This window comes from Seriola aureovittata, chromosome 8 (assembly GCF_021018895.1).
Source record: "Seriola aureovittata isolate HTS-2021-v1 ecotype China chromosome 8, ASM2101889v1, whole genome shotgun sequence".
Lineage (NCBI taxonomy): Eukaryota > Metazoa > Chordata > Actinopteri > Carangiformes > Carangidae > Seriola > Seriola aureovittata.
Genome location: NC_079371.1, coordinates 13,263,394 through 13,282,941, shown reverse-complemented (window position 1 = coordinate 13,282,941; position 19,548 = coordinate 13,263,394). Strand labels below are relative to the sequence as shown.

Genomic DNA, 19,548 nt, shown 5'->3' with positions numbered 1-19,548 from the left:
CCATGCTAGTGAATTAGTTGTTTGTTGTGGTGACTGGCCTACAGCTGGCAGGATGGGCAGAGTCCAAATAGATGTACAGTGGTTGGAGATTAACTCAGATCTTTTACTTAAGTAAAAACAGCAATAGCACAATGTAGAAGAAATACACTGTATTCAAAGTTTCACCTAATTAAAAGTATACCAGTATTAAAATCAAAATAAACTTTAAGTACCAACAGTAAAAGTATGCACTATGCAGAACGGCCCATTTCAGGATGATATGCAATTATATTGTATTAGTGGATTATGATTATTGATGTTTTAATGTGTACATTAAACTTATTATCTTGCAGCTGCTTAAGGTATTTCCTTTATATACTGCTGGATAGCTTGTGGATTTAGCCCTGGGGACCAATGAAGTCTTATCCTAACCTTAAATAATAGCCTACATCATAACTTATTTGTTGAATATATTATGCATTATTAACGTGAATATGTAAGGTAGCTAAAGTTCTCCAAATAATGTAGTGGAGTAAAAAGTACAACATTTCCCTCTGAAATTGTAGTGGAGTAGAAGATAATGGAAAATACTTAAGCACACGCACATAAAATGATAGTTCAGTATTTTAGATGGGTTCCTGAGAGGACACACTGACAACACTTCCTTTGACAGTGTAGCCCAGCACCGCTACGCCCACGGCTGTGTCTGTCGGGTTTACGTGCCTGCGCGCTGAGAACTAACAGACAGCACAAGAGGGAAAGTACTCAGTCGCTTATCATGGCGAGGTTAAGCGAGCATGGGATCCGTCTGAGCTCTGTACGTATTTCTAATGTATTCTCTCAGTATTTCTAATGTATCTCAGTAGTATGTAGCCTTGTCTGTGCACTATTGCAAAATGAATGTTGCCGCACGGACAGAAGACTGTCAATGACAACTGACACAAACCCACTGACTTATCTTTATGTCTTTTCAAGATGAGTCCTTCCTTCCTGAACAGCAACTCTACAAGTCATACCTGGCCTTTCAGCGCGGTGGCAGAATTGATAGGTAGGATACAATATGAAGTACTGCACTCAAACTATGTGTAGTTCTGTGCACCTGCAGCCGTGGTGCGCTCTACTTGTTGCTTTCGCAGCTTTTCATTGTTTCATTTCATGCACTCTTCCGCTGTCGCACACAGTGGACTGTGCTTTACAGACGTTTCTGTTGGTGCTAAAATGGACCGTGTGGACTTCCTCTTTCACATCCCTAATGATTTTATTGCTCCCACGCGCCTTAACACAATGTGTGTTGATAGTATATAGGACTGTCATAATAATAATCATGTTGTTAAGCGATTACAAGTGAGCTTTATTATACTTTCCATGCCCTTGCAAAAGTAATAACTTTCCTACAATTCTAATAACTCGTAAACAGGTAAGGTTTCATTTTCGTAGAGAATCACCATTACTCAGTTGGTGTGTAGATCTCTGTGTTAAAGGGGTCAAAGGGTCTGTACCGTGGTTTGGACTTCAATTCAATTTACACTGAGTCACTCCATGATTTGTCCCTCCACGTGATCCAAACCCTCTGCATCCTGACTGTCAACATTGTCAGTCTCCACTCTTTGCTCTGTCATTAGGTCAGACGTGCTGTCTGTCTGTTGGCTGCTGGCTTTTAGCAGGAGGTTGGTTGAGATAGAGAGAAGTTAAACAAGTTAAACTTTGCTGATGTCACGCAAGGAAAGTAAAAGGTCACAGCAGCAAGGTATAAACCTATGCACTGGTAAAAAACTAGAGAAGTAAATTAGGTAAATTAGAGAAGCATAAAAATAGCAACAGAGTTACTGCATGCACTATATACACGTTGCACTTATATTTGGACTCATTACATACAGCATGGGACAACATAACACATTCCTTGTAGTGTATGTTATCAGTGCACTGTTCCCATAGTAGTGTATATACTAACTTACTACAGTGTATTTGAAGTGAAGTTACAATCACCTTATCATACTTTAATATACATGTCTTAATTTCTTTGACAATTCCTACATTAGCATCATATATTTTCACAGAAGATATTTGTGTTTTTACCGCTATGACAAGACAAAATGTCTGCTGTTCAACCTTGGTGTACGGAAAGTGCTACACAAGTACAGTTGGGCTGACTCGTTGAAAAGGGAAATATCGTTTAATTTTTGTCTGTCCTGTTGGCATTAAAGTGGTGCTCACCAAATCAGTTGTGGAGATCTGGGAATGCGATAATGCTGCTAAAACAAAATCCATGGATACAAGTGGTCAAAGAACTGTGAAACTGAACAGGTTTGCTAAACTTGTTTGGAAGAGAAAACAAAGTCAAATATTAATGTTACATTTTTTTCTTTTTGTACTTGTATATAATACTCGGCCTGACTAGTTGATCTCCATTGTAATACATTTCGTTTTTATATATTTTTAATTTTATCATGGCTTCAACATGGATCATCAACTGGTGGGGAAAGGTACCTTTAACCTAATTTTACAAGGAGCTTAGATCCAGAAATAGTTTTTTTAAAGTGTTAATTTAATGAATGAATGTAACAGAGATAAGGATTTGTAATTTATCATCCTACCTTCTCTTTGTGTATGTTTCTGTTCAGCTCTTACACTTGTTTAATGAAATGCACAGAAAACAAATAAAAGTATAGTTGCTATAAACGGAAATTAAACTGGAAATAGGAATATAGCCTAACTTTTTATAGGTGGAAAACAAAACGTAACATAAAATATCACAACCCACCTGAAACAACAGCCCGGTCTGGCAACACTGCACTGCACACGTGCCATGTGAGAATGGGAAATTGAAACGGAAACTGTCGTAAACTTCCAGTGTTAATTTGTTTCTTTCTCTCATGCTCTAGACAATGCATCAGATCCTGGTGTATCTGCTAAACAGATCTGGATAGATGTGGTTGACGAAGCCGGTCACCACTGTATAACGTTCACTGATAATGGCAGTGGTATGACCCCCAACAAACTGCACAAGATGCTCAGGTAAGACACATGCATGCACATCTGCTGTTAACTTTAGTTAACATGCAAATGAAAAAACACATTAAAAAAATGTAATAAGTGCATGTTTCATCAGAAATGTTTTCTTGCACAGAGTCATACACACTGACAGCGTTCCTGCATTTAAACCACAAAGAGTGACTCACCAGCATTTCTAGACCACATTTTATTTTAGGTATCTCTGTCTCATGCAGACACACACATGTATACCCCCCACAAAGACCCACATAATTCACATAAATAAGCAGGTAATTACACATAACACACAAAACACTAAACATTTTCTACAATGAAAAATAATCACAAGTTGTGTGTCTGATATACACACAAATACAAATCCTTATTTCCTCACTCTCCCCTTCACCCTCGTGTTCAGTTTTGGTTTTACAGAAAAGGGCTCAGGGAAGGCAAGTCTGCAGGCCATCGGCGTCTACGGGAACGGTTTCAAGTCTGGCTCCATGCGTCTGGGCCGTGACGCGCTCATCTTCACCAAGAATGGCGGCTGCCAGACTGTGGGAATGCTATCTCAGACCTACCTGGAAAACATCAAGGCCCAGGCCGTCATCGTCCCCATCGTCCCCTTCAACCAACAAACAAATATCCTTTACATACGCATGGGACACAAAAAGTAATATTTAGACCAATAGATACACTGTGTGTCTGTGTGTGTTTGTTCTTCAGCATCAGCACATCTTCATGATTCCTCGGTGTCATTATCGTAACGATTACCGGTAAAAGGGTTAACAAGCATTCCAGGTAAACAAAAGGACATAAAGCAGTTTGTGCATACTCCTTTTCGTCCTAACCTTAACTCCATGTTACAGTCGCTGGTGGTGACAGAGGACTCAGAGGCAAGTCTGGCAGCCATCCTCCAGCACTCCATCATCGGCTCTCAGGAGCAGATACATGCACACTTTGACTCCATTCTCTCCAAAAAAGGCACCAAGATACTAATCTGGAACATCCGCAGGTTAGAGTCACACATTCGCTCATGCAGAATGTAGGTTGTGAAGGATATTTTCTTGCAGAGAGTTAGAAGATAAGATCAATGCCACTCTCATGACTGTTTGATAAATATGAAGCTATAGCCTGGAGACGGATAGCTTAGCTTAGCACAAAGACTGAAAGCACAGCAAAGAGAAATAGTTAGCCTAGCTCTGTAAAAAAAAAAAAAGATACACGTAGCACCTTTAAAGGTCATTTAACATGTTTCATGTCACTAATTTAATTTTTACACTTTATTTTTTGTAGAGATTAAACAACCAAAACAAGCAAAATCTTACAGCTCTACTCCAAATACTTTAGTTACCAATTTTTGAAGTTTGGCCCTCTGAGCTAAATTTGATCATTTTTGTGATTTGTTTTATGTGTATTCTAAGCTGCAGCAATGGCTTTCAGTTCTCATTAATCTTTTCAAGAAAATCAATGATGTGAACTGGGAAGTCCTAGGTAAGTTGGTATGGTATGAACCCATTAGTGAGCTTAAGAGGTGCTGATAGGCAGATTTTGTACACAGCCAGGCTTGCTGCTTCCAGCTGCTTCCAGTCTTTAAACAAAGCTGTCTCCTGGCTGTAGCTTGGTATGAGAGTGGTAGTGATCCAGTGCGGCAATGTTTGTGTGAATTTAGTTTGAGTTCACACAAACATTCTTGGTTTGAGTTTCTTAGGTGTGTTGAATGTCAGTTTAATGTACAGCATGTGAGATTCATGAGTATGCAAACACAGACACATGCAGAGACAGGCAAATAAGCATCATCACGCACATATGATTTTTGTTTAAGCATGCCTTCAGACAAATCCATGCAAAACAGCACACATTCAAATACAAACTCCCATATGATGAGCAGAGATAATTTAAATAAGTGAACTCCTTATGATGTTCTGAAGTGAACTTTTCTAGAATAAATTTTGCTGCAAACTTTTTCACACTTAACCTCTGTGCTACTTCCTATTTACACTGGAGACAGAAAATGCTCACCACGGCGATCATAATCAACAAATACTAAGTACTGCAATTATCAAGATTAGCTATATTCAAGTCATTTAGATGAGTTCTTGTGCCATTTGTGTAGCTTTAGGAGCTAGCTAGGAGCTATTTGTTAGTTTGGCCATTGCTACATAGACAACATCAGCATTAACAGCTCTTTACTTACCAGTCTTGTCAAGAGCTTCTGCCATTGTTTCATTCACAAGGCAAGAGGATATAATATGTCCTCTGAGCAGCGCTACTTCTTCATGGCAGACTGGACGCTCTAGAATTGGTACCAGAAAGTGACAAGAGCTAGTTAGCATGCTAACTTCAGTCAAAGAAAAGAAGTGAAGGAAATAGAAGCAAAATGAGCTTCAACATTGGCGTTGCTTTCCACTGCTGGAGACAGCTCATGGCGAGTAAGACTAAAGCTGAACTTGCACTGTTCCGTCTAGACTAGTAGGTAAACAGCTGTTAATGCTAATGTTGGCTAAACTTACAAACAGCTCCTTTAAAACAGGAAAATCTGCCGCATTTTTGGTTGCACGATAATTTGATATTGTCTTGAAGGGCCAAAGATGGCAAGCCGGAGATTGACTTTGGGAGCGACGTGACTGACTTCCGTTTGCCAGAGATTCAGATTGAGGAGCTGAAGAAGGGACTGAGGAACAGTGGATCCCTGAGAGCTGAGCAGAACATCCCCGACATGCACTATAGTCTCAGGGTGAGTCCATGGTGAAGTTAAACACTACATTTCTTGTAAAAAGATCCTAAAGGTGTGTAAACAATCTCAGCTTTCACTCATATCACAGGATCTTCCTCAGCTCAGATGTTCATATTTCCAATATTTTTTAGCACTTCTCATCCATGTTGCCTTAAAAATTGAGATTGAAAGTTCATTCATGACCTTGTGTACAATACCACCACACAGTCCATTTAGTAGATGTTCTGTAGCTTTCAGTTGCATCACGCGATCCTCCTCAGCAGATTGAGATGCATAATTTGTTCAAGAGGAGATTGTCCCACTCTGATTCTGTTAGACAGCGAGGATAACTAATGCAGTACAGCATCTTTCAAACATGTAATGCAGCTTAAAATGTTTAGTGTAAACACATATTGTTGCCCTGTGAAAAACACTCATCCCCACCTTTTCATTAGCTAAGAAAAATAACCCTGTTTTCACCAATGTGAAAATGCATTTTTCAGATAATCCAGTGGATTTTAAATGATTTATGTAGTTTAAGAAATAAGAGACTTTTTTCTCACACAACACAAAATCCTTAAATTAATTTGAAAAATCACCAAAATTGAAGATACCCGGACTCATCGCGCAGCACTTATATTTGGGCTTTTGGGACACTTAGAGCTCATCTGGATGAGTTTAGGGTTAGTGGTTAAGATTGGGTTTAGAGTAGAATTCTGGCTAAGATATGTAGTGGTTGTGGTTAAGGTTTGGGTAAGTCCCTACATCGCAACGATTAGTCCAAAACTGGTGTGTGTGTGTGTATGTGTGTATGTGTGTGTGTGTGTGTGTGTGTGTGTGTGTGTGTGTGTGTGTGTGTGTGTGTGTGTGTGTGTGTGTGTGTGTTTGTGTGTGTGTGTGGGTGGGTGGGTAGGTGAGTCAGTGGCTGGTTGGCTGGGTATAAATGTGTGTGTGCCTGTTTCATGTACAAACCATGCCTCTCCACTACCAGAGACTTAGCTGTGGTTTTATAGTAACACTGCCTCAGTTTCATATTAAAACCATGATCAAATTGTAATAATAAGATTATAATAAGATGATGATGATGATGATGATGATGATGATGATGATGATGATGATGATGATGTATTGATTTTTTTTTGGTTTATCTGTGTGGGACAAACACAGAAAAACATTGACTGTTACAGTCGCAGTGTCAAAAGTACCGATGAACTGTACGTACGTATTTAGCTGAAGCTACAGTCCCTTGATGGGCAGTGATGGATCAAGTTATCATTCAGATTATATGTTTCAGTTTAAAATTATTATCATATATTATATTATATCATATATAATTATTATATATATCATATATTAGTGCATACAATATCAGTGCAGTGCATATGACTGCATATAAAATAAGTGCATATAGTAATAAAACAAGAGCTGAAACCATCCATGACAACACGCAAACAAAACAAATCATACGTTTTTTTTTACCAAATAAAACAAAACAAGAAATATAGAATAAAACAAAAATAAAACAAAAACATATCTCAGATTATTTTTAGCACAAACTCAAAAAGACTGTTTGGTGTCATGATTACAGTTCTGGTCAAGAGGAAGTGAATTCTAGAGAGTTGTGCCTTTAATTGAGAATGCAGTTTGTGCAAAAGAAGTCTCATAGTGTCAAAGTCTCTGTTTGTGATTGGGAGCTTTCTATTTGAGAAGCACATAGAGAGTACAGTTTTCTTTTTAACATTCAGTGTTAGGCAGGAAGTGTCAAGCCAGTATGTCACCTAAAGGAGTTTTAACACTTTTAAAGCTTAAAAAACATACCTTCAAGCTAATATATTAAAAATTCAATAAAGTGAGTTTTATTTTTTATTGTCTTTTATTTGTCTCTTTGTCTCAGGCCTACCTTAGCATTTTGTATCTGAAACCAAGGACACAGATCATACTGAGGGGGAAGAAGATTCTTGCCAAGCTGGTGTCGAAGAGGCTGACACACATTGAGCATGACGTGTACAAACCCCACTTCAGTGTATCCCTTCACTATCTGTGTGTGTCTGTGTGTGTGTGTGTGTGTGTGTGTGTGTGTGTGTGTGTGTGTGTGTGTGAGTGTGCGTGCGTGCGTGCGTGCGTGCGTGCGTGTTTGTTTTGTATAGCTGAGTGAGAGAAGGGAAAATGAAAACAAGCATCGCAGCTACAATTCATGTGGGTTTTGTATCATCTAGAATTTCATTTTCACTTTCATATTTGTCGTTTGTTTACATCCTCTCATCTCCTTTCAAGAACTTTACAGTGTATGGAGAATTATGGAAATGAGGATTAGTTTTAGCCTGGCAAAGTTATCATGTTCATCATGTTCAAGCTGCACAATACACGACTGAAGGTGTTCTATGTAAATTTAACATTAACATGAACCTCATCTACACCTGATTGGTCAAACACACTGACCAATGGTCTTTCCATTACAGAAAAACTGGACAAAGAAGTTGTCTGTTCTGAAAATGATGCAGTATCAATTAAATTGACAAAAATGAAAAAAAGACATGGGTTCAAACAAATACAGAATTACAATGCAATTCATTGGAAATCTATAATATCCAGTGTTACAAGAAAGAGTTCATATTATTACTAACAGATCTGTAAATGCTTATCTTTAGACAACATTGAACATTTGAGAGCTTTGGCTGTTTTTGTGAATAAAAAAACGATTTTATAGGAAATTGCGTCTCACAGGTTTAGGTATTGGCACAGAAACTCAAGTATGAAATAAGCATTAGTACTGGAGATTTTCATATGAGCAGTTTCCTCCATTTTTCTGTAAAACAAAAAAAGCAGGTCAATATCAATTCTGCCTTTTGCTTCTGTTCACTGCTGATACCTTGAGCTTGCTAAATATTTACATGAAGTGATAATATTCTGAAACATGCCGTTGCTCAGTCCTGCTAACCTTGACTGATCTCTGTCAGAAAGAGAAGGTGAAAGTGACTTTTGGGCTGAGTCCGAAAAACAAAGATCACTATGGCATCATGATGTACCACAAGAACCGACTCATTAAAGCGTACGAGAAAGTGGGCTGCCAGCTAAAGGTAAAGAAAAAGAAAAAAGGATTTTACCCTTTGTCTTAACACGTGACAAGTGCAGTGCTTTCCTCCATGTTTATATTAATGGATACTTGCCTCTTATTAAATCTCACTCTTCATTTTCTACAGGCTTCAGGTCAAAGAGCAGGAGTCGGGGTCATCGGTATCATCGAGTGTAACTTTCTCAAACCTGCTCACAACAAGCAAGACTTTGAGTACACCAAAGAATACAGGTACAACACCTGTACAAAACAAACAATGTCAGATACACGGAAGACGTACTATGGAGTGAACTAGCTGTTTAGGTTGATGCTTGGTTTTGTGAAAATTTTAAAAAAGATAATGACTCAGGTCTGTCATTTTTATTCAACATAGCATTAACAAATGGGATCAGCACTTACACAGAGATCAATGACAGATGAATGGTCCACACAAAGTGAGATGAGAGAACAATTTCAGTTTCTTATACTATGGCAAAGAAGAATGTGGGAGTATCTGCCCCTAGCTGACAGTTGGTAAGTTCAGGCTGCACAGGCAGGTAGATGTAAATTCTCAGGAGACAGAAAGGGGAAAGAATGCAGATAAGGAACTGCTTCTTTACCACAGTCAAGGGCAGTTCAGCTCTTAACCGGAACAGCTTATCAGATACAAAAGTAACATGAGAGCACACATATGATGGATTCAACAAGTTACAAATTCAATCACACTTCACTTTTCCACTGCAATTACAATAGTGCACAGACATTAGTGCTACATACAATATTTAAAGGTTATGAGCAAACAGAACCAATAACTCATGCAGCTCTTCCTGGAAGTGTTTTCATGTTCCACAAATGCAGCGCCACATGTGAGTGTTTTGTAAGCTGAAATGTTGATATTGCTCACACTATCTTTAAAGGTAAAACCTGTCAAGAAATATTTGCCTATATACTCTTATTAATCGATTTGTGTGTGTTCTTTGTTTTCCTTTGTTCTCCTTGCAAGACTCACCCTCGGCGCTTTGGGCCTAAAACTCAACGACTACTGGAAGGAGGTGACAGAGAAGAAGGCCAGAGAGCGAGAGTTTCAGGCTCTAGACAGAGATGAAAATGAAGATCAGAATGACGTTGACGAGTTAGTGTCACCTGTTTGCTTTTTTCTCGTTTGTTTTGTTTTTTGACAGTAGTAGAGCAAGTCGTGAAAACTCTTCTCCTCATCTTCAAGTGTGTTCATAACTTGACAACACTCTCCTTGCATCAATCCAACAATGCAAAATTGATTTCAGTTTTTAAATCTCAACTCAAGAATCATTTCTTCCTCTTCCTCTTCCTCTTCTTCTTCTTCCTCTTCTTCTTCTTCTTCTTCTTCTTCTTCTTCATTATCATTATAATTATTATTATTAGTGTGTAAACACAGTCAGTTTGAGTGTGGTGCTGCTGAAAAAGGATTTCAGTGCCTCTGTTCCATCTGACTCTATCTGTACCCGATCATGTTAAAACCACTGAGTGAGTAAAAAAATTACCAGTTCGTGTCCTACAAGCCTTTCATGGATAATTACCATACCAGATTCAGATCAGCTGATAACCTACATCTGTCAGGAAGGAACTTAATTCAACCAAAAGTGACACCCCCCCACCCCTCTGCAGAAAAAAAAAAAGATAAAGAAAAAGAAAAAAAAAGCTTGAAACCAGAGAATGGAGACGCTGCTTCTGAAGCTGCTCTCAACAAGAGTAAACTCGTTGAGAATTTCAAGAGCCTTTAAAAGCAAATGAACTTAATTTGTGTGGCGTACTGAACTAGGACATACACAGAAGTATATAGAAAACATTTTTATCTTGTATATGGCTGTAGAACAAACATGGTCATGCACACATCTTTGGATCATTTGATAAATTCTTTGAAAGTTATTTGTTATTATTATTTTTAGCTGACTTCCCCTTTTATTCTCGACTTCTGCTTAACTGACAGTTTTCACACGTATTTGTCTGTACTTGCAGGGGGCCCCTGTGGCTACAGTGTGAGGAGTGCCTGAAGTGGCGGAGCGTACCTGCAAACCATTACGGTGTTGTTCCCGAAAGCTGGGACTGCAGCCAGAACCCCAATCCACGTTACAGGTGCGCATTTCTTTATTTATTGATTTTCTACTTTATTTTCCCCCCACCCTCAAATATTTATGGGATATTTGGAGCTCCATTGAGTGCTTGTTGTGCACATGAAAAAGTTAGTATTAATATTAGCTCATATTGATATTTTGTCTCTTCTGTTATTATTCTTTGTCTTACTTCTACTTGGTAGGTAGTCAAGCTCTAGGTTTTGGAACTACAGTTCCCACAATGCTTTGGGGAATGTAACGAGGAAGTATAAAATTGCTATGGCCTCAGTTAGGTATGCTGTGAACTAAACATGACCTAAAAAGCTCCTTTATTAACCTCCGTTTGTGTACATATTGGCAATTTGGCACCTTAACAGTTCCTGATTACAATGTACCAATGGGTATCTAGAGAAGTATCACTGGATTATGTTGATACTGAAGAAAACTTAAAGACATAGTTATTGTCAGGCAAATTGTTTATTCATGATGGACATTGGAGATAATGTGTAAGTCACACTGAATCTAAAAATATGTGTTTCATGTCTTTGTGTTGAGATTTGACTAGATATGATGATTTTTGATGCAAATTGTGGCAAGCAGCAACTAACTTCCCGTTGTTGTTAGAACACCTGCATGCACCTGTCCCTTTCACCTCAAACAATATTTGCCTCACGTCTCTCCCTACACGCCCCCTGCAACTCTCCCCTGTGGAGGTGCACGCAGGGTTTGAAAACCTCTGGTTTACATGAATGAATGCAGAAGCTGGTGCACGCTCACGAGTCGACCGTCACGATCAGAGGTACTACATCAGTGTCACATTGGTTGGATTAGGCAAAATAACTTACTTGTGGACAATTAATGGGCTGACAACAGCCATAGACAAGTAAGTTCTCCTTCCTTAACAGGATATAGAATATTTATATGCCACTACCTACCTCCAAACTATCATCAATATATAGTGTAGCAGTATCAGAAAAAAATAAGGAGTCTAATTGAAGGGGCAGTCCACCAAACTATGTGATATGACTTATCGTGAATTGGACTTAAGACTTAAAATGTTAGCAACATGTCGGACTTAGAGGTTAAGAGGCCAACCATGAGCCGCAACATCGCCATTTCGAATCCAAAATAAATTAGCAGTCACAAGACTCAAGACATCTATATGTGCTTTAACAGGCGGAGGAGGCCAGTGTGGGGTGTGAGAGTGTGCTGGTCGTAACAGGAAGGCCTTGAGCTGTAGTTAAGTTGCTATGCCAGATCTCTTTGTCTTTCAGAAGCTGCACTTCACCAGAGGAAGCAGAAGAGACAGAGAAGTTGCTAACACCCAGTTACCAGAAAAACCACAAGAAACAGTAAATTCCAATGTCTCCAGCTTTCTCAAACTTTGTCTGTTTGTGTGAAAATGTAATGGACAGACGTTTCACACTGCTATTCTTCCTGCATGACTGTTTGTGTGTGTGTGTGTGAGTGTGTGTGGGTCCATGTGCCATTTTGTGGTTTCCATCTGTCAGTTTCACACTCTTATTTCCGGTGGTTGTCCACGTGACTGTATGTGTGTGACTATTAGAGAAAGCTGTTCTCTGCCTGAGATGATGAGACTGAGTCAGTTTTTCGTGTAACTCGTAAATTTTATACCAAAAACTTGGTAAACATTTAATATAAAAATATTTTTTTGAATTATTTTAAGTTAACAGCTTATTGGTAGCTGGAATCATCAAACTAGCTAACTACCTTAGATAGAAGTTAGCTAGAATTCTAGCTAGGTCACAAGCTAATAAACTATAGACTAACCTTCAAGCAAAATTTCATAGAGGCTCATGAAACTCGGCATGTTACCAGAACTGTGTAAACTACATATGTCTGACTGTGGTAGGCCTACTTAACAATTTTTCCAGTACTTCTCAAGTGTCAGAAGGTTTGAGAGCACTAAGTGTGAGGGATCAGAGAAAGAGCATATGAGTAAAACGGAGTGAGAGAGGTTCTTATTATGCACTTGTAGTAAGTTAATAATAGCAAAGACACAAACACAGAACAGATATTTGTTTTCTCAAATTAAATTATTTTTTTCATGATTATAATTTCTCTACAAAATATAATTTATGTACCATTCTGCAATTAGAGCTGAGGCACACACTGTTTATCACCATACAAAATACTGTCCAAATTACTTTGACGTGATGGATGATGTTGCATTGATTTGCTGCAAAATTTGAGTGAGGTTCTACTTTTTTTTTTTTTGCCTGATCATTTTGCACTGTTGTTTTTTTTTTTGTTTTTTTTGCTGGATCCCATCATGTCAACTCCTCCTCTGTGTCAAAGAGGCAGTGTCATTGAAATGAACGAGACTGCGATTTGTGACGCAGCCTTACTCACACTTTTTATATTATCTCTCATTACACATGACATTGTCACTTCAACCAAATATTAATAGTAAAAACCTCAAAATTAGATGATATTCTTGTAATATTAGAATGATTAGAGAGTTGAACAATGACATTTGCCAACAGGTCACAGGAAAAAATGACTTTCTTGAAGATAATTAGATAATAATTTGCCCAAGTCAACTCTGTTATCTGTTTGGAATTTCCTACAGAGAGCATCCCAAAAGCAGAAAACGAGAAAAATCATTGGAGGTATGTGAAAAATGTTTCTTATACTGAAAGTTTCTCATTGACAAAGGTAACACTGTACTGTCTACCACTTCTGATGTGTGTTATGTGTGTGTGCTGCAGGTGTGTGAGTTCCAGGACCAAGTGGCGAAACATCAAATCCTCTCACGTAGTTCATCAGAGCCGAGCCAGCCCACCTTCCAGTCTACACGCACACCTGATCGATGGCACGCAGAGGAAAACACACTTGAACATGATCAGACAAACACAAATCACTGTGCAGATGATCACGCAGACACGCACACGAATGACAATGTACAGACACAAAACAGGGTGACAGGTGAAGTCGCCCGCTCACAACGGAAGCCGTCTGGAAGAGACACAGTCATTAGAGACAAGACAGGAATCACACAAGGACTTTTGCAGTTGGAAAATGAGACAAACTCGCAAACCTTTGAAGGTACAGAGAAAGACAAACAGAAAGACACCGACGTGGAGCCATTCGAGAAAGAAGAGGAGAGCACAGACACAATAAGGTGGGGTATATTGCACACGTAAGCAGTGTATGCAAGTTCAGACTTGTGAATAATCAAATAACAAGTAGAGTACATCCTTAAGAATATTCATTTAGATTTTTAATGAAAAGTCCATGAGAGACTCCATTGTGTCGTCAGTGTGTGGTAATTCAGTTGGGAGCTGGAACAGTTCTGAAAACTTTCTAGTCCAAAGTTTTGGAGTGTCTTCCTGATACAGAAGACAGGTGATGACAGTTAATAGATATGATTCTCGACATTTCTTTTTAAATATGTGGATTTTTGGTCAGACAATACTTACTTAGCATGGCATGTATTTAACAAAACCCCCTTAATTGTTTGAATTATAACATGTTTTAATACCCAAACACTGTCATCGATTATACAGTTACAGTATACGATTATAAATTCATTTCCAGTGACTATTGGCAGAATAAGTAAGTTTTTTTCCTATTTATAGAAATAAATTAATAGAGTGTCAGTAGTGAGTTTAGAGGTGCCATCTTTGCATCTTTTTCAGCAAGAAAACCCTGAAGCTAACACAGAGAATTGACAGAGCTGTCTTTGTTTGCAGCTGCATTATCACACAATAAAAACATAACTTTGACAACAAGACAAAGCCCATGAAATGCTCACTGTTGTGGATTATATGTCTGAAAGATATTTATATGAGAATTGCAAGTTAATTTTCACACACGGATCTTCAACAAACTGACTAGCATTTGTTCTCTGTAGCCACAAAAGGAAGTCGGGATTGTTATTTTGCTATGGGAGAAAGAGGACGGGCCTTTGGGAGGAGCGGCAGGCCAACTCAGACAATCCTGAGAAACAAACACATGTGTCTGAGACACTTTCCTTGGAGAGGACCAAGCCGGACAGTAGCAGCCGAGTAGAGAAACAAGGTGAACAAGTGCAGCAAACACAGATAGGCCTCACCTGGACCCATTCGCTCCCCTCCACCCAGACTGTGATGGTCTCTCCACTGAGTCGAACAGAAGGGCCATGGAGCAGACCACTGCTTCTCAAAGGGAGTGAGCGGGAGTCTAAAGTACAGAAACTGGCTGGGTTAGAGAAAGAGGTTCAGGGGCTACGGAGGCTTCTAGGTCTGGAAGTCACAAAGACATCTCAAGGCACGATGACAACTGCTGATAGCAGTACAGAAAATCCAAAAGACCTGCCAGCATCCACAGCGAGCAGAGAGGTTGGCTGCCAGACGGACATGGCTGAGGTCAGCAGAGTTAATATCCAATATTCTAGCTTCATTGATAAATTGATGATAACTTACAAAACTCAATGGAAATTGTGAAGTAAACCATATGTACTCAATTTTGCCACTCAAAGCTTTTTTGGTTTGCAGTGTTTTTATTCTGGCGTGGCTTTTAGTTGATGCTTTTTAATATTGAAAAAAGGCATGACTTGGTTTTAATGTCAAATGACCAGAAATACAGATATAAATAACTTAAATGACAAAACAGTAGCCACTTTTACAGTCAGTTTTCATTGAAATCATTAGTAACCTATCTAAAAGAAACACATCTAATTAATATTTTAGCTGTATTTATTTGCTTCAAATCTAAGCTAAATGGAAAGCAAAGCAAAGCAAATGGAGTGCCACTGTAAGGAAAATCATCCTGAATTTAGCTTTTAAAATATTGCCCAAATAATAAGATATGACTGCCAGTAAAAATGTGTGGTAGCTGTATTGGGAATTAATTAGAAAAGATGAAAAAGATTACCCTACTCAAGCTCAGACTGCTCTGTGTGGTATGTTAAAAAATGTAAATTCTCCCCTGTCTCATTTACAAGTTGTGTGACCAAACCATAGGAGTGCAGTGCTTTTTAAACTAAATGAACTACTATGGGGATATAACATCCTTTATTCCAGGTCGCCTAAATCTGCTCAGACTCATTAACCTTAAATGAAGATCTAACAGCAAACTCTTAAGTTATATCCCTTCTTCTGTCGTTCCTCTGCATCAGAGCTCTGCTTCATCCAGCAGCCCGTCACTAGCTGTGCTGGTCCAGGGTCAAAGAGCTGTATGTGGGTCGAAGGAGCAGCCTGAGCAGAACCGACCCTGGAAGGAGAAAACTGAAACTCAGAGCAGGACCAGAGTCTGTGACAGCGAGGCCTGTGAAGACAGCAGGTGTGTATTTTCTGGATAGACATGCACATGTAGTTGCATACACAGGCACCACTAGCTGTATATAATGAAATTATCTTTAAACCAATTTTTGATTCATTTGTTAATCGTACTTGTGCGTTCTGCTCATGCCGGTCGACACGTTGGTTTGTTTACTGTTTAGAAACTAGGTGCTTAATCATAGATTTATTAAAGATTTGGGTAGTGGACAGCAGTAGAAATAAATCCTATTACTATCTCTGTGCAAACAAGGTAAGCACATATGAACAAATAGCTGAAAATGTCCAGACTGGCATTTGCCTTCACTTCATTTTTTAAAAGTTAGGCTAGCCAATCACAACGAACTGCTGCCTCTCAGATATAAACATCTATCTCTATACTTAAAGAATAAAGTCCTGGATTTTAGATTCATGTCCTGTAGTTGGCAGGACATTTATGTTTTAGTTGACATTTACGTGCAGGGATTGTTTTCAGCGGACAAATGAACCAAAGGAAAAACATAAATTCTCCTATTTAAAAGATAAATCAACTTTAACTATATTAGTATCTGTCTTTACCACCTGTCTGCTGTTTTTTTTTTTTTTTACTCTCACTTCTCCAAAAACATTGACGTCATATCCTTTACACTTATTTGTGCGTTCTTGTTCTCCATTTTCGCTGATGTGTGATTAAAAACTAATGTTCCCAGACATGTCAATGCTGAACCACAAGCTTGGACTCAAATGCAGACACAGACTCAGTTAAAAAATCAGTCATTTAAATCAGAATGAGGTCAGTACACAGGTGATCAGTCAGAGGGGCAACAGTGTCCAAATCAGCAGGCAAAAGGCAAAAACAGGTCAGGAAACTATTGGCTCCAGAAACTCAGAAGGAAAAATGCTGGAACGTTGTCACGAGGGAACAAGACGAACTGGCACAGAAGGAAGGGGACACTAAGACTATATACTCAGGGGGAGGGGAGACAATGAGACACAGGTGCAACACTTTGGGGCAGGGCAGGTAATGACACATGAGGGAAACATGAGGGCAGGAAGTAAAGGACCTGAAACGAGACAAGAGGCGAGTATCAAAATAAAAACAGGAAGTACAAAGACAAAGAACACCAGGAGAAACAAAAAGGTAACTTAACTATCCAGACGGGGCGCGACAAGACAAGCCTTTTCACCTGAGCTACTGAAATGTGAAATGCAGCCTGTTACGTTTTCCAGCTTTGATAATGAAGTTGTTCTCCAAACAGATCAGCACAGGAAAATCTGCACGATATCCGTAACAACGTGGTGGTGCTACTCACAGCCCTGCTGCCCCAACTGGACCTGGCTGGCATCAGTATGGAGACCACTGACGTAGACAGCATCCTGCAGCAGATCATAGAGGTCAACTCACTGAAACTATGATCAGTATTGTCATTGAATCTAGCAGATATCTTTTGGCATAGATTGGTATTTTTTTCCATGTTCTTATGCAAAGTTTGGGTTTATAAAACTAACCTAAATGTAGAGTATACGGTAATAATCATCTTTTAATGCTCATTTCGAAAGTTATGTAATTCTCACATTATCTTTCTGGTGCTTGTGGATGAGCTCTGTAATTTAATGTTTTTATGTCCTTATGTTGATTGGTTTACAGTCGAGATATAAGTAAGAAAGTGCAGCTGGTTATAGTTTCTCAGTGTGTCTGATGCTGAGACTGAATTCTTAGAGAGATTTGTGAAAAAGAGGCAGAGAAAATATGATGTTGTGTTTTGCGTAGAAGTTTTCCTCCAAAGGTAAAGAGAAGAAATTCTGTAATTAACTAGTTGGATCTGACTTTGATATCCCCATACAGCCCAAAATGCTGAAGAAATATGAACCATTTAATATTATATTATCTTTTGATTTTTTTTTTTCTTTAAAAAAGTGTGATATGTTGCTATTGTTTGTTCTGCCTCTGTTTTTATTGACTATTTAAATTAGTTTTATACACGCATGGTCAACATATTCATGGAGTAACGCTTGTTTATTGAATTGTTCTATTCCATTTTATAAACAAAACTTTTTACATTTGCATTAAAATAGTGAAACCATTTATTGTACACTGCCTCTTAACTTTCAACACAGTGCACTTTATCACTGCAGTGAAAAACAAGACTAGGTCAAAGCCTAGTATGTGGCCAAAGCCTAGCTTATGGCCAAATCCTGATTTTATAACCATGACGTGGTCTCACACAGCTCACAGCCTCCGTCTGGGATCCACAATAGTTTTGCCTTTATTTACTTCAACTCCAGAACGTAACAGACATTTATTTGAGGCAGGTCCTTATTTCTAATATGTAGGCTTGATATGTAGGCTAAGCCTCATTACTGATGACTTCTCCCTCTCCCTCCGTGTCTTATGTTTAATTATTTCTCTGCCTGCTGTAGTAATAATGGTACACGTAATGAAAGTAGTTTATTTGCTGTAATGGAGGCAAGCCTCAGTGTATTGGAAGCGCTCCTCCACTTTGCTGCAGTAGACTGCCGTAACAAGACGTGTAGCTCTAAGCCCCTGGTCGGCATCCACAAACGGTCCTGTCATATACCAGGTTTGTATGAAGGACGAAAAATGACAGTATAAAGTAGTATAAATATACAAATAAATGCTGAAATAAACGGCTATTGGTTATAGTGGCATGATCGATTGGATGGATCTGCTACTACTGCATTGACTGATACACAGGAGCTTTGTCTTTCCAGTGTTGCCAATTTACGGACTTTGACACGAGATTTAAATACATCAGTCAGTCAGTCTGGGACGTTCCACATTATAGAGCTGGTCCTGCTGTTATGGTCAAGCCTAAAATGAAGAGGTCCTGCAGTACCTTTTATTTGCCACAAGGTGTCAGTGAAGCCTAGTAATGAAAACATGCTTCCGTCACATTTCCACATTTGGAGAGTGTATCATTTCATTTTTTCAAATCATTTCAATTTTAACCTTTTTTTGTAGTTTTTTTTTAAACTACAATTTTCTCCAGCAACTTCTGCCCAGGGTGTCAGTTACCAGAATCCTTAATCAAGTAAAGGGTACTGAATTGGAGCCTACTTGTTCTATGTGATGTGTGGGTAATTATTGTATTGTACTACAGTTATGTATTAGCACTCCATCAATCAGCCAAAACCTTCTGGCAAATGAATCATAGCCAAGCTCATTAAATCACAGGTATATGGGTACACCAAAGCCTGCAAATTGTTATACAATCTATAATAATCTATGTCAGAGAGAAAAAATACTGCACTCATAATCCCAAACATACACAAATTTATCACAAATGCGATTATACCCACAAGGATGCCACCTTCAAAAGATTTATAAATTGCATCAAATGGCTTCATTAATGCTTTATAAATAATATAATTCTAATTATGTATAGATCAGTTATAACCCATCAATAACAGCAGCTCTAAATGTTGGCAGGTAAAATTCAT

General features: G+C 38.6%; 1 protein-coding gene across 1 annotated transcript; it reads left to right on the top strand.

Moving 5' to 3' along the window:
- The first annotated feature begins 695 nt into the window (after positions 1-695).
- zgc:152774 (uncharacterized protein LOC553526 homolog) lies at positions 696-18,170 on the top strand. The gene is made up of 17 exons (XM_056383651.1): positions 696-796; positions 955-1,027; positions 2,862-2,994; positions 3,389-3,610; positions 3,836-3,982; positions 5,551-5,704; positions 7,578-7,706; positions 8,641-8,760; positions 8,884-8,987; positions 9,739-9,867; positions 10,731-10,847; positions 12,100-12,177; positions 13,419-13,458; positions 13,558-13,970; positions 14,703-15,195; positions 15,948-16,111; positions 17,346-18,170. Exons 1-17 carry the CDS (start codon positions 758-760, stop codon positions 17,500-17,502), a joined length of 2,712 nt encoding a protein of 903 aa, XP_056239626.1. The 5' UTR covers positions 696-757; the 3' UTR covers positions 17,503-18,170.
- Positions 18,171-19,548: the final 1,378 nt, after the last annotated feature.